The sequence below is a fragment of the Pararge aegeria genome, chromosome 26 (assembly GCF_905163445.1).
Source record: "Pararge aegeria chromosome 26, ilParAegt1.1, whole genome shotgun sequence".
Lineage (NCBI taxonomy): Eukaryota > Metazoa > Arthropoda > Insecta > Lepidoptera > Nymphalidae > Pararge > Pararge aegeria.
Genome location: NC_053205.1, coordinates 2,029,187 through 2,045,497, shown reverse-complemented (window position 1 = coordinate 2,045,497; position 16,311 = coordinate 2,029,187). Strand labels below are relative to the sequence as shown.

Genomic DNA, 16,311 nt, shown 5'->3' with positions numbered 1-16,311 from the left:
TTATAAATGTCAATGTAAGTTTGTTTGTTACGCTTTCACGCAAAGACTACTTAACCGATCCTCATGAAACTTTGTACACATATTCTTGGAAGTGTTAGAAGTAATATAGGATACTTTTATCCCGACATTAAGCTTGTTTCCTATGGGAGAGTGGATGAGTGTTTGACGATTTTACACCATTACTCCGACAAATTGTAACCGATTTAAATAATTATTTTTGTACTATAGAGGTATGTGTTTAATTTTGCCCAATCTGTGGTTGGAGATTGAGGACAGAACTCCTCAGCGGACAGCGGCAAACCCCTCATTCAAGGCTTAGCGATACTGAATACTTTAATTTTTTTTTGATCTACAACTAAATTTAATGCCACATCAAAAAACAGCTAGTAAATATATATATGTTAAAATATATATAAATATATACATAAATATATATTTTAACATATCATAAAAAGAACTATTACAAGTCGTCTATACATTGTAATGCGAGACTCACACTTCGCGGACGCCCGGCCCGACCTTGCGAACGCTTCCGCGGTATAATTATACTATAGTTATTATCCTATATATGTGGCACCGCAGGCATTAGAAAAAAATATTATCGTCGGTAACTTTGCGGCCGCCGTGACGTCACGAATCATTATAAAAAATAAATAAGCGTAAGCGTAGCTTGTGCTATGGGTACTAAGATTGTTGTTAAATATTTTATTTATGAATATAACAAACGTAAATACTTATAATATACAGAAAAACACCCAGGCACTGAAAAACATTCATGCTCATCACACAAGCATCTTCCAGTTGTGGGAATCGAACCCACGGCCTTGGACTCAGAAAGCAGGGCCGCTGCCCACTGCGCCACTCGGCCGTCATTATTAGTGTAACATAAGTCGTTATTCCCGCATTCAAAGTAGCTTAAGTCACTCGCAGATCCATAGACTATCGTAATTACGTAGCTTCGTTGCTGCGTGAAAGAAAGTTAAGTTAACTTACGCATTTATAATAAACTAGTCGTCACCAGTGTTTCTTCATGATTATTTTTTTAGAATTCCCATGGGAGCCGGTTTTTTGCCGAGCCGAGCAGCAATAAAGCCGCCTATGCATGCCTACAATTTTTGTTCTTCTGTTTATTCTTTATTGTAAGTATATTTTGATGTTTGTGTGCAATATAGTATTTCTTCTTCTTAGCTAGGGAGTAAAGAAAGGACAAATAAACACACATTATTAGTAACGATTTCGTACGGAATATTGGATGAGGGATAAAACTTTATCGTCCACTAGTTTCGACTAAAAAAAACGTCACGACATAACATTGCGCAGCGTCGCCCGTTAATAGTACAATTCCGGCTACAAACACGGCACGACAGACGTGTTGTTTTGTAGCTTATGTCACTCGCCGACCCATAAACCATCGCTATGCAAAAAAACCGTGTGTGTTTCTTATGTACATGCGTTAGAAGTTACACTTCTTTGGTGTAACAAGATGAAAATCTTATCTTACGTCTTATTCCACGTTTGTGAGAGAAAACGACACTTACAATACATTGAAAGTTTAATTATAACACATTATATGTTTAGCTCATCATAGGACCACCAAGTTACACTGAACATAAAAATTCCAGATTTTTGTACAATTGAATCAATTAAAACACCGGAATGAGCCCGCGGACTTTGACAATTAAAAGTGTACACTGTCAAACCTTAGTATAGCTAATAATTTCAGGTTGCCGGTTTTTTGTGACGGTGTGCGCGCGCATCGTAAAAAGTGAGCTGGCGGACGATGTATTCCCCTCTCACTCGGTTTCCGCAACTACCTTCATCCTGTTAAAATCGTGTGCGCGCATTTCGTTACATCCTATAATTTCGTTCGCATGTTGTTTTCCAAACGCCGCTTAAGAATTATAACATTAATAAATTCAATCCGTAGCTTCGTAGCTGCGTGAAACCAGTCGAAAACACTATGACATATATCATATTTGCAGCGAGTAATCGATAAAGCTTGTTGGGACTGCAGTAGACTTGCATCGATTCCACAAACATCACGTCGTCGCATGTTAATAGTGTGCTTCCGTTTACAGGCACGCCACGACCGACGTGTTGTTACATCGCAACGCGAAATTTACATCCATCGGTCCGACCTTGCGAGCTCTTCCGCGATATAATTACATGCCGCCTTTACGAGCACGGGCGTTAACGTTACGGCCGCCGTGACGTCACGACGTTTAGCGTAAGTTACTAATTAAAATAAAATAAATAAATATACTACGACAATACACACATTGCCATCTAGCCCCAAAGTAAGCGTAGCTTGTGTTACGGGTGCTAAGATAACTTCGACTTTTTTCTATTACACTATAAGTTAGCCCTTGACTGCAATCTCACCTGGTGGTAAGAGATGATGCAGTCTAAGATGATAGCGGGCTAATCTGTTAGGGAGTATGGTAGTCATACCCCTAATCAATTTCTACGCGACATCGCACCGGAACACTTTGTCGATAGGATGGTAAATAGCCGCGGTCACAGCCTCCCACCAGGCAAAATAAATGACAAAATAAATATTAATTTTTATTGTTACATACGAAACACAAAAATTAAATCATACAGGCCTTGGCGACGCATCGCCACGGCCTGTGTCGCCACGCCAACAATTAGGTTTACCCTCCGCCTATAGATGTTTCACATCAAAATAAGATGAGCCATCACAGGACGCCAGATGTTAAACATTGAATTTATTGTTTTATACAAGTTATATGCATAAAAGAAAAATATTACGTCAGGAATCAGTTACCAATGGCGTACTGAAAAGATAAAGCATTATAAATTTGTTTCATAAAATAATATGTTTATTGCATTGTTTTTAAAAACAGAATAAAATGAGAAAAAAATCCTAATTTTAAAATTGTATTGAAATTGCGTCGACTCATATATTCCATCATATTCCATGGCGATGGGTCGCCAACAATCAGGTTTACCCTCCGCCTGTAGATGTTTCACATCAAAAAATGTTTTATTCTCGATTGAAATGAAGAAGCCAAAGTCAAAGTACGTACACTACAGCTAACAGCCTGTGTACACATGAACCCTCAAGCCATCCCGCTGTTATTTTTCGAATTCCGGTGTAAACGTAATTCCTATTCCGCCGGGTATACCGAAAACCTTTTCTATCTGCACGAAAATTGCAACTCTATTGTCGGCAGTTTAAAGCTCAATTTCCAATAATAAGCTTGTACACTGCAATATGACAAAAAACTCGGCAAAAACCGGTAACCCCAGCAGTGCTAGTACAGGCAGAAGACAAAAATTATATCCCGGACAGGGGATATAATTAACTTGTCTACCTGCTAAAGCACGGGAACAGAGAATAGGAGAAGTTAACCCCCGTCTTTTATTACACATATATTATTTGGATATTATTTCCACTTGTGCGCCAGTGTTCTGAGAGTTGATAAAGCTGTGGGAGAAAATACATTTTTACCCTTTCCCCGGTCATATAACTGTATCCTGCCCATGCTACCCGTGCGGGGGGTTCTGTGCTTACTCAAGCTTTATTCAAGTTACAGGATAAAAGACTGTTTCCTGCGGTATCCCACGCGTTTACTTATGCCCGTTTTCACTGAATATAGACAAGCCAATGTCTAATCAAAGGCATCCTAGGCATATATTGACGGCCGACTGGCGCAGTGGGCAGCGACCCTGCTTTCTGAGTCCAATGCCGTGGGTTCGATTCCCACAACTGGAAAATGCTTGTGTGATGAGCATGAATGTTTTTCAGTGTCTGGGTGTTTATCTCTATATCATAAGTATTTACGTTTGTTATATTCATAAAAAAAATATTCATCAGTCATCTTAGTACCCATAGCACAAGCTACGCTTACTTTGGGGCTAGATGGCGATGTATGTATTGTCGTAGTATATTTATTGTTTATATCAATCTCAATGTACTCAATCTCACAGTTAGAAAATGTATTTTTTTATCTATATCTGGCACTACTTATTGATAGTAGCATAGCTTTTAGTGACGGAGCTCGTCCGGGGAAGTACTGCCACCATGTTCAGTGTGTTCTGCCGCTAAGGTGGCCCATCTGCTTAGTCAGACAATTATAACTATACTAGCTGTTGCCCGCGACTTCGTCTGCGTTTGATTTAGTTTTTTGATGTGACATTAAATTTAGTTGTAGATCTAATAAAAATTAAAGTATTCAGTATCGCTAAGCCTTTAATGAGGGGTTTGCTGCTGTCCGCTGAGGAGTTATGCCCTCTGTCTCCAACCACAGTTTGGGAAAAATCAAACACATATACCTCTATAGTACAATAATAATTATTTAAATCGGTTATAATTTGTCGGAGTTATGGTGTAAAATCGTCAAACACTCATCCCCTCTCCCAAAGGAACCGAGCTTAATGTCGGGATAAAACGTATCCTATATTACTTCTAGCACTTCCAAGAATATGTGTACAAAGTTTCATGAGGATCGGTTTAGTAGTTTTTGCGTTAAAGCAGACTTACATTGACATTTATAATATTAGTAGGAATATAAAAAAACGTGTGTGTACACGCGTTAGAAGTTATACTTCTTTGGTGCAACATTATAAAAATCTTTTCAAAAATTTTATCTTTAGCCTTTTTCTACGAAAAAAATTATTTAATACATTGAAAGTTTTATTATAAAGCATTATCTAGTTTAATAAAGTTTATCAAAATATTTTTACATAATTAAAGAAATGGTCTTTTTTATTGCATGCAACTTATGCATTGATATTAACTTTTTTTGAAAAACTAAAATTTTGAGTATAGCTAACTTAAGGGTGTCGGTTTTCTGTGACTCATAATTTTTCGCTAACACGCCAAAAGAAGTATAACTTCGAAAAAAAAAACAAAGGAACACGTTACGTTTGAAGCGTTGGTATTTAAAGCTATTATTTAAGGCTGCAATCTTATTATTCCTATTAACACATTACTCTCCTTTTGTCGGGTCGGGTGAATAATTGGTTATTAACTACAGCTAGTTTATAACACCTGGTTAACGTAACCAGGTGTTGACTTGCGGTCTATCACCCGCAGAGGGTCAGTCCCCTATGCATTGAAAAAAAACACGTAACTAGTAAGCAGTTTACTTTTTTGTGCATTTATATGTCTTTAAAGGACGTTGCCTCCTAACTGCCTTATTGGTCTGGTAGTTAAGCGTGTCTACGGACCACAAGGTACTTGGTTCGATTCCCCAGTCGTCCTTCCGTCCGTCCTAGTTTTCGACCGACTTAAAAAAAAAGAAGGTTTAAATTCGGCTGTGTGCGTGTTTTGAAGTTACACTTCTTTTGGCGCGTTAGGGAAAAATTATGAGAGGTAATTTTTACAATGCGCGCGCACACCGTCACAAAGAACCGACACCCTGAAATTAGCTGTAAGGTTTGAGAGTTGGATCATTCCGGTGATTTATTACGGTGATGGTGAGTTATAATAAGCCTAATAGAATTCCACATTTTTTAATTATGTTTATTATGTCCATTTCTTTAATTTTGAACACCGACCTACGTCAGTGATTATGTAGAAATATTTTATGTGATATTTAAATAAACTTTATTTTAACTAGATAATATAATAAAACTTTAAATGTATTAAACAGCTTATTTCTATTGCTGGTGTCGTTTTTGCTACAACCGTGGAAAGGCGAAAGATAAAATTTTTGAAAAGATTTTCTACTTGTAAGTATAACTTCTACTCGTGTAAGTTAACCATTTTTTTTTTATATAATATTTCTTACGCGATTACCCCGCCGATTATACACCGATTTTGATAATTCTTTTTTTGTTTGGTATGTCATACCTCAGAGCATTGGCGTGCATAGAGGGTATGCAAAGGGTATGCAGATGATATAAAATCATCACATTTCCCATGGTAAGATTTAAAATCCACAATTCTAAAGTCCACGCAGAGGAAGTCGCGGGCAGAATTTGTTACAGTAATTTTATAAGGGGGGTAAATAATTAACCATTTGATAACTATACATTCATTTTGGCCAGATTTTTATTAAATTGATTAGGATTTTTACAAATACGCTTATAATTTTTATTTAATTAATAGGACGGCTGACTGGCGCAGTGGGCAGCGACTGGAACATGTTTGTGTGATGAACATGAATGTTTTTTAGTGTCTGGGTGTTTATCTGTATATTATAAGTATTTATGTATATTATTCATAAAAATATTCATCAGTCATCTTAGTACCCATAACACAAGCTACGCTTACTTTGGGACTAGATGGCGATGTGTGTCGTAGTATATTTATATTATATTTATATTTATAAAAAAAAAAAGTTTCCAAGAAACAATTAAAACTGTATTTGATTTACAACCAATGTTCATGACATTGAGTTGGCTGGTTTTTAGATTTAAATACGACTGCATTATCGATACACTTCAGTACTGTTTGGACTCGAACGATGCGAAGATACAACCCGGTGTCTTAGTCGTTTATCAAATTATATTACACTCCTTCTGCAGTCGGTTAAAATACCCGATTAATGACCGCTAGATATTACCATCTGGTTTATAAAACCAGGTGTTTACTGGCGGTCTGTCACCCGCAGAAGGTCAGTCCACGGGGGACTGACCTTCTTGATTGATAAAAACAAGTAAGTTAATGCACTCACAGGTTTTAACGTAGTTTTTTTGCATTCATAAAGGACATTGCCGCTAAACTGTCTCGTTAGTCGAGTGATTAGCAAGCCTGATTGTGTATCCCGAGATCCCGGGTCCGCCTAAAAATTTTTACCTATATGTATACTAGCTGTGACCCGCGACTTCGTTTGCGTTTGATTTTGTTTTTTTGATGTGGCATTCAATTTAGTTTTAGTTCAAAAAAAAATTAAAGTATTCTTTATCGCTAAGCCTTAAAAGAGGGGTTTGCTGTTGTCCGCTGAGGAGATCTGTCCTCTATCTATAACCGCATTCACCAGATCTACACAAAGTTTGGGAAAAATTAAACACATTATAACCTCTATAGTACAAAAATAATTATTTAAATCTGTCGGAGTTATGGTGTAAAATCGTCAAAACACTTTCATTCCCTCTCCCAAAGGAACCGAGCTTAATGTTGGGATAAAAAGTATCCTATATTACTTCTAGCACTACCAAGAATATGTGTACAAAGTTTCATGAGGATCGGTTGAGTAGTTTTTGCGTGAAAGCGTAACAAACAAACTTACATTGACATTTCTAAAATTAGTAGGGAAGTAGGGATAGTTTTTCTGTTCATTAAATTATTTAATAATATGCAAGGTTAGTTCTTAACCAACGTTCAGTCATTGATGGCTACTCCCAACCATAGCTGATTACAGAGATGAGCGGACATGATTTGAGTAAATAAATTAAAAAAAAAAATGCTACAAAACTTCTTCGACTTTGTCGATAGGCTAGTAACTAGAAACGGCCAAAGCCTCCCACCAGACCAGACCGGAGAAAATTCAGAAATAATAAATTCCCAAAATCTTTCTGCCGGGAATCGAACCCGGAACCTCCTACTTAATTTCAAAGCGCTCTCCGTTCCGCCAGGGAGGTCGTCGAAAGGTATTGGGACATCGTAACAGATCGAAGTTAGGAGATAAGCATTCTACCCGTTCTCCTGAGAGCAAGTTGCTGGCACGTTTTTCTTAATTTTTAAAGGACTACTTGTTTTAATCAATTCATGGAAGCCATCCTTTAAAAGCAGGGGCACACTGTATATTCTATCCCCTATCTACCGATACAGACCCCGTCCGTCACAGTATATTTTTCTTGTCTGGAATACAGAATTTTACCGCTCGCAATCGTTCTCGTCGAATGAGTTTTTATCAATCCAAAGGGGACTGACCTTCTGCGGGCGATAGACCGCTAGTCCACACCTGGTTGCGTTAAACCCGGTGGTAATATATAGATTACCATGTATGTATTCACCCGAATGCATGTGGAGTGTAATGTTTTCTGACTGTATCTAGAGTATAGATATAGACTGTATTTCTCGCATTTTTTTTTTACTTCCTAATAAAAACTAACCGTACAAATGAAAACGTATTTTTACAAATGAAAAAAAAAAACAAAAAACAACCGATTTTCTAGAATAATCAAAATAATTGCAACACTACCCACTCAAAAGCGTGTTTTTTTTTTAATATGTCCGGTACATATACAACTGATAAGCGACTAAGATACCGGGAGGTATCTTTGCATCGTTCGAGTCCATGTAGGACTAAATTGTATCGAAAATGCACCAACTCAATGTCATGAACATTGGTTGATCAAAAGTTTAATTATTTACCCACTTTATAAAATTACTGTAACACGTATTTATATCAAAATACCCACAAAGTCAATGCCATGAACCCACTTTATAAATTTACTGTAACACAACTAAAAATCAAGTGTTACAGTAAATTTATAAAGTGGGTAAATAATTAAACTTTTGATAACTATTAATTCATATTTACGAGATGTTTAATTAAATTGATTATGATTTTTACAAATACGCTTATAATTATTTAGTTAAAAGACAGCTTTCGAGAATCAATTAAAATTATATTTGATTAACTGAAATCATATATAAATTATATTTATATTTGATTAATTAATGTTCGTGGCATTGAGTTGGTGGGTATTTCGATATAAATACGACTGCGTTATAGATTCAGTATTGTTTGGACTCGAACGATGCAAAGATACCTACCTCCCGCTGTCTTAGTCGTTTATCACATAGTACAATTTTTTTCGCTGCGAAGCATACATAAATTAGTTTAAGTTAAAGTACTTTTAGCCCCATTTAGTAGAACTCAGCATCAGATTGATTCAATTTTTTTTAAACACAATTCAATATGGCGACTGTTGTAATGTCGAAGTCAAAAGTATCTTTATTCAAGTAGGCCCATAGGTGGTACTTTTGATGTGTACATAAGAATTACACGGTAGTGGGATGATGGCGATAACCACATTCGTAAACTTAAAACTAAAGCTACGAGGGTTCCTAACGCGTCCTGGTCTAAGAAGAAGCCCACAACAAACTTAGCCGGAGGTTTTTTTTATTTTTGTTATCACCATCTCACATTGTCATTTAAAATTATTAGAAGAGCCACCTAGTTAGAGCAATAATTCACATTCAAGCTTTTTTATCGATCACGTAGTCCTTGATACTATATCTTTATATATATACTAGCGGACCCCAGCGCCATCTGTCGGGCTGATTTGTGAATCTAAACTATCCAGGGTGCCACCCAAACGCATACCAAAAAATTCATTCAAATCGGTGCAGCCGTTTAGGAGGAGTTCAGTGTAGTTCTGTAGCCCGACAGGTGGCGCTGGGGTCCGCTAGTTACTTAAAAAAACACAGACAGAAGCAGTGTACAAAAGGCGGCCTTATTGCTTAGTAGGGATCTCTGCCAGGCCACCTTAGGATAAGGTAAACAAAAGGATAACAGACTGCAGGTTGTGTATCTTTGTACTTATTTTATCCTGAAATTTATCGCAGATTCTCTTTTTAATTTTTCCTGCCTCTCAATGCCCGTTTATTGAGTCAGGTATGAAGTTTACGGGGCTGTAAACGCATGTGAAACCGCGGCACACAGGTAGTTGTACACAAGAATACGAGCGGTGTTTGACGCGCGGCGCTGTATAAATTTTTGCATAAAAAAAGAAAGGTATGGCAAGTGAAGCGTTCTGCATACCTCTAGTCTGAATGCTGCACGCTTAGTATAAGTTTTGCATGCTCGCAATGGTGCAGTCGATTTCGATTATCGAAACACTATAACTCATAGCAAAATGGACCTTATTTCAATAGAGTTAGAGTCGCAAGTTTTGTTATCCTCTTTTTAAGTTTGCTGAAAGCGCGTCCAGTACAACTCTGGACGAATTTTTATTATTTATTTTTCATTAATCCAACAGTGTTACATATTATTTTTCTTATAGTTTTACTTAAGACAAAATTAAAGCCAAATCTAGATTAATTATCTTAACTGTGGCAATGAAGTTATTGGTTCAAAAACAAAATGGACAGTAAATTCATTTACGATATTCACAACGGCGTACGTGCACGAGCTAGCGTGAGTGAGTGACTATTTGAGCTTTAAAACAAAAGGAATAAATACCATTTTACTCTGACAAAGTAATTATTATGACGGACGTGCATTTGCAATATTTTTATTGTTATTTATTATTAATATTTTGTTGTTTAAATTTAAACTTATACCTTTATAATATACGTTTAACTGGGTTTATACCTTTCAATGAAGATTATAAGTATTATAAAAAGTATCGATAATCGAAACAGCCTTCGATTATGAACGTGATGAAATCGAAAAAAAAAATCGACTTTCATCCGTTTGGGATGTGGATTTTGTCTATCTGTCTGACTGTCAGTCAGTCAGACTTATACCTTCAATAGCTAAGTTTTTTTAGTTTTTTTTTGTAATTCCTTTAAAATTACCTGTTAAGGGTATAGCATTTACTTTGAATCCCTTATTATTTCCTTAATCGGTTGTACTTTTGTCTGGTTCGGCTTTGAAAGTGGTTAGTTACCATATCATTTTTGCGCTGTCACCCTACCCTCAAACACCCTACGGTCACAGTACTACCAACTTAAGACTGCATCATAATATCATCGAGGGATAATTTGTAGTGCAGTAAAAATAAAAATGCATCGTACCGGAACGCTAAATCGTTTGATAGCTAGGTGACTACTCGTACGCAAGCGTGCTTACGTACTAGGGTCGCAGACGGGCGAAGGGACACGAGGGCTCCAGAGTCGACGCAACGTCGTCGCTCTGGAGTCGGCCACATCCGCGTGCCTCTATATTTAGGACGGGCCGTTGAACCCAAAGGTCGGCCCGACTACCTGCGCCCGGCTACGTAGTTTTTTTAACGGCTAAAAACTACCTGTGTCGAGCGGACGAGCGCTTTAGACACGCTTTAATTCCAATTTCCAGCTACATGTTTTCTGAACAAACTGTATACTGTTGCTAAGTGGTTAGTATAGCCGTTATACCTACTTAATTTTGACTATTCTTCTTGAAAATCTGAACCTTTTCTACCGCCATGTTCAGACGACAAAAAGACAGATAAAAAAAAAATTACGTCTTTAACAAGTAAAAATAAGAAACTTCTGTTGCTAAGAGGATGGTATAGGCGTGATTCTCGGTACAAATGTATTCCCGTATTTCCCGTAAAATTTTATCTGTCTCTCCTATTAAAGAAGTTATAGTCCATAAGTGGGCTGTGAGAAGTCAATAGACAGAGGATGATTAATGTTGTGTACATATTTCTATAGTATTCCGTGACTAAACATAGAAGCTTGAACATTGTTTTATCAGTGTTTACATTCACAGACACTATCTGTACAGTTTATTCATACTCGGAATACAGCAATTGGTGTTTTCGTACATGCTACATTGTAGTATCACAAATATACAACTGAATGTATATATTATGTACAGGCAATTTCTTCTTACTGTAATTATACACCGCATAACATATTAATGTTATGCGGTGACAAGCACATCAGAGTACAGTTGTAACAACCCCTCCTTGGTCAGAGGAATGTTGTACGAAGCTGTTATAGGAATATATAACGTAGAACAGGCAGGCAGTATCCTTTGGTAACACTACCATCTACTGTGGTCACATACTTGTGTCCGTACAGAGGTAATTATGGGCAAACCTTCCCAACGTAAGAGGTCAAGTGTTGAACTGTTAAAGGCTATCGATTGATTGATCATTTTAATACATTTTTTAACCTGATAAGTTATATTAGAATAACCAGACCCTATAAATCATTGCAATCACAACCATGTTATAATATAAGGCAACCGGTTTCTCTAAGCAACTCGATGTGCAACTTTGATATAGATGTTAAGCAGGAAGTTTCTTTGAGGCATTGGTACGACAACCATGTCATAATATTATGCAACCAGAATATCTGCCACATTGCAATAGCAACATAATAATAGGCTACCAGATTCTCCATGCATTGGAATGGCAACACTGCCATAATATGAGGCAACCATGTTCTTGCTTGTATGTTCTATGTATGTACAGCTAAGGCTATCCCGACAAAATTATATTTATAAAGATAGCTTGCATAGAGATAACTGCAATTTTTAGTTCAAAGAAATAAACAGATTTTAACAGATTTAAAAATAAGCTGAGACAGACAGATTTGTTTTTTTGGTTTAAGCTAATTTTTTAATAACTGACCACATTCCTTACATCAATCCTCCTTGAGAATACCTTGAAATGGCCATCACCTTTCGGTTTAAAGGTGCAAGGTCGTCAGTTAGGCTTCAACAGAATTAGCTTGATACAATTCCAGACCCTTTCAGAGAAGTTCTTATTCGCTTCACACGTAACATTGAGAATGGTTGTGTTGGTAGAACAACCATCATCTTTTGCATCCGGAAGATTTAATTAAATTATTTTTCTTCTTTTTCCTGGGCTTGTCTCCGTACTTGGTCGGATGGAACCTTCTGTTGTACATAGTGCCACTCGTGGGTCCCCGCTGGGTAACTCCAGCCTGAGCTCACTCCAGAAGCTTAGCAGGCCGCCCCCGTCGTTAAGGGAGTGCACACTCTCTTAGAAAATGGTTTTGTTCGATGAACAACCACCAACTTTTGGTTTAAAGATGCAAGGTAGCCAGTTGTCCTTTACAAGCATTCACATTAATTCCAGACCCTTTCAGAGTTCCTCTTCCCATCACACCCATTATAATTAGAAGCACTTAACCTTATCTTTTAAAGTAATTTGTATGGTCTAACGAAGAAGTGGATACCTAATTTCATACTCTCAGATACACGAGGTGTGTTGAGATAATACATGAATTATTAATTTCAGAAAACGAACTCGTATCGCGGCTCCAGAAGTCGTTAGTCATCACTTAAAGCGAAATAGCAGCCACAAATGAACAATTAACTCGACAAAACGGTAGGAAGTCTCTATCAGAGACGTACGTAAAACACGATTTCTATAGCCACATTTTAATCACGTCATTAGGACAAAATGTCGACGGATTGCCTTAAAACTAGAGTTTACCTGTAGTTTTGCTCGTAATCCCAGTAATCCTTGTAGCGAGGGTGCCACCGCGGTCCCCCGCGACTGTAGGGCCGTCTTGAGCCCCCTTGGCTCATAGTTGCGCCATTCCACGACGTATCGATCTGCACTGCACCAACGGGCTCAAAGACCCGCTCCGCCACACAAACAACACCACAAAACCACGATAACACTACAATAAACACTTAAACACAACACAAATCCATAAAAAAAAAAAGAAAATCCCTAGGACTCCACAGGAGTCGTGTTTTGGGGAACACTGCAACGGTGTGAAGCTCGCTCGCACGAACTGAGTAATTGCCAACTTAGCAAGCGTGTCAACGTCACGACCCGATCGAAGGAAGCGCTCTCTACCGGAACTGGTTACAATTTAAATTCGACCGCCAAATCAATTAATCACTATTATTTTAAAATTACCTCACACTCAGTCATTTATCACTAATTAACGGTAGATGATAAAAAAAATTGAAAGTGCTGCTACACGGATAAATAACGACGGTAATGAGAGTAATTATGGTTGGGTAAGTAAGTATTGATTTTAAATTAGTGACTCGTGTGAAGGCATTTATTTTTCACGAACCGACTCTGATAAGTTTAAGGTGACCGTGCGTAAAAGGGCGTGTTATCGCGTGCTCCAACACTGTTCACATAATTAATGTGAATCACTCGATTATCTCCGCGCACTCGTTACGCACTACCAAGCATTTATTCGAAGCACATGCTTCGGGGACACACTTAGAACTCAAAAAACACATCTAAAAGTCTAATGGCAAACTCAAATTGTAGGAAACTACGAAAATATTGGGATGTTAAATTCCAACCAAACGCTGTATTCCGTCCAACTCCAAACTACACAATACGTAAGCTTTAAAAAAAAACTTTACACAACTTGTTCACCAGCGAACATAAATCGCTGCAGCGCTTTTAAGCATTAATAAATAACTCCACATGAATCTAAACCGTTTAATAGCTAAAGCGCTCGAGCGCTGTACGAACATAATGCCCCGCCCATTGTTATTATAATGCAGCCAACATGACGCACAAAGTACGGAGTGAAGTTAGCTGCAAAAAATGACACGCTACAGTCTTCTCTTTTTAACTAATGAATGTGACTGAGACAGAAATAGTCTTTTTTGCCATAGTAAATCATCCATGCTGCAGGTAGCATGAGAAACAAAGCATATTGTATAACTTTCAAAAGGGAAATGAAAGTCATATTTTTACCTGCGTCTCGTCGTTGTAATATTATTAGCATGTAGAATCCATTTTTAAAAGATCTACAATTTTATTTAATGCGCAAATTTAGTAAGTATTTGTTAATAAATTTTTTATCTTAATTTTTAACCAGTTAACTCAAATCGATTAAAATTTTGCATAAACATTTCACTTGGATGACAATGAATGGATGCGAATGATTCATCAGGTATATTTATTCATTCAGTCCAAAAATGTACAGTTCAATATATCGTGGAAAGGTTTCTAAGGTATTGTGATGAATTGAAAAGGTGTAACATAAAATCACACGTGTTTTACTCTACACCCTACGCCATGCAGGCAGGCCGTCGAAAATAATATGATATAATATTCTTCATGATTTTACAAATCCCGTGGTAACTATTTTTCTTCTTGGGCTAAAAAGTTGCATATTATGTTACTCTGCGTTCGTTCAATTAACTCTCCATCAAAAAAAAAATTGGTTGTCTGTAAAGTCGGCTTACTGACGATAGTTGAACGTGACAACGTCGTAAGAAAATACTGATGGAATGGTTGCATTTTTCAAAAGAAAATTTTAATTTTATTTGTTTGATAGATATTATCGTTGCTATAAACAATTGACACCACATTCACTTTCACTGCACTTCATCCTTGCCGAAAACATGTAAATGTATTATTGTATAGAAGCTGTCCACGCGGCACATCGCTCACTCAAGTTGGAGAGAGACAGATGTAGAACGCGGAGGCCGACTGTGCCTCTTTGTCGCTCGTTCCGCGCTTTCGCTTGCACTTCAAGCCTTGGATGGAACGCCTCAGAGCGAGGTAACGCCGCATACGTCATGTTTTTACGTGCGTGAAGCCGGCTCCATCGAATTATAAGACGGTTTCACGTCAATAAATACATACAATAATATTATAGATGCAAAAAAGTGTCTGTTATTTTAAAAGTAAGGTTAGTCGAAAACCTTTCTTATTTATTCTTGAACCATCATCATCATCATCATAATCTGCCTATTAATATCCCAATGCACGTTGGCAAAAAGCCCTTGTGCCTTCATACAGGAAAGGGGACTTTTAAGCTTAGACACACCACGCAGTTCTCTAATATGGGTTGGTGGGCTATCATCGGATCCAACAAATCAGACATCCACCTACTTCGCGCGATGACTGAGATCCCTAATACTGGAATTCATAGTCGTAGGACAACAGTCACCCAAAATCTTACATTTAACATTTATGTAGGTTGGGGAAACATTTTTTTATGTCATAGACAATTGCTGAAATACCCCTAACTGATCGGAGTTTTAAACATTATGATTTATTATTTTAATTTCATATGACAAAGTCGTCCTAGATCAATTCAAAATTGACTTTTCATTAGTTTCACCGATCAATCTCCTTCGTGCCTTCTCCATCTACAAGACATTGGCAAATACCTTGTGCCCAGTTTGCAGAGACAAAAGCCATAAACAAGAATTGAATTGAATTGACAAAGTCGTTCGACAGTTGACACCGTAATTTTATTTTATATTCAGCTCGTAACATTTACTAAATTCGGGGTTCCTTTTTTCTATGAAATGTATAAAGGTTGAATTCGCCGAATGGCATCGTATCGTGCTCTAGACGAGCTGCCCTTATTATTTATTACCCGCAAATGATATTACATTACTTGGATGTGTTTACATTACTACATATCTTTATTTTTTTGTAATTATATAATACTTTTAAATTAGATTATTTATAGCATATCCATAGTTTTAAGCGATGCTCTGTCTACCGTCCAACCGTCACGTCAGGCTTCACGAAAGATCAGGGCTGGGTCTTAACAGACACAGCAAACGTGATGAACACCATTTTGGTATCACACCGTATCTATAATTGTTGTGTAAACTATAAGTTGTATCATTTTAGTGTATGTATACCCATATCATTTTTATCAAAATTATCAAAATTAAGCTTAATTTGCTATACTCCGCGAAAAGCAGGAGAATCTGTGTGGTGTAATTTATAATTTCTTCAATCCTTATACCCCACACC

At 37.2% G+C, this 16,311-nt stretch overlaps 1 protein-coding gene across 1 annotated transcript in view; it reads right to left on the bottom strand.

The window, feature by feature from the left end:
- The window catches only part of LOC120635088, a 105,325-nt gene that overhangs the window by 66,948 nt on the left and 22,066 nt on the right, over window positions 1-16,311 (bottom strand). Inside the window, 2 exon segments of the mRNA XM_039906001.1 lie at window positions 13,042-13,193; window positions 15,026-15,040. Coding sequence (XP_039761935.1) covers window positions 13,042-13,193; window positions 15,026-15,040 — 167 coding nt within the window.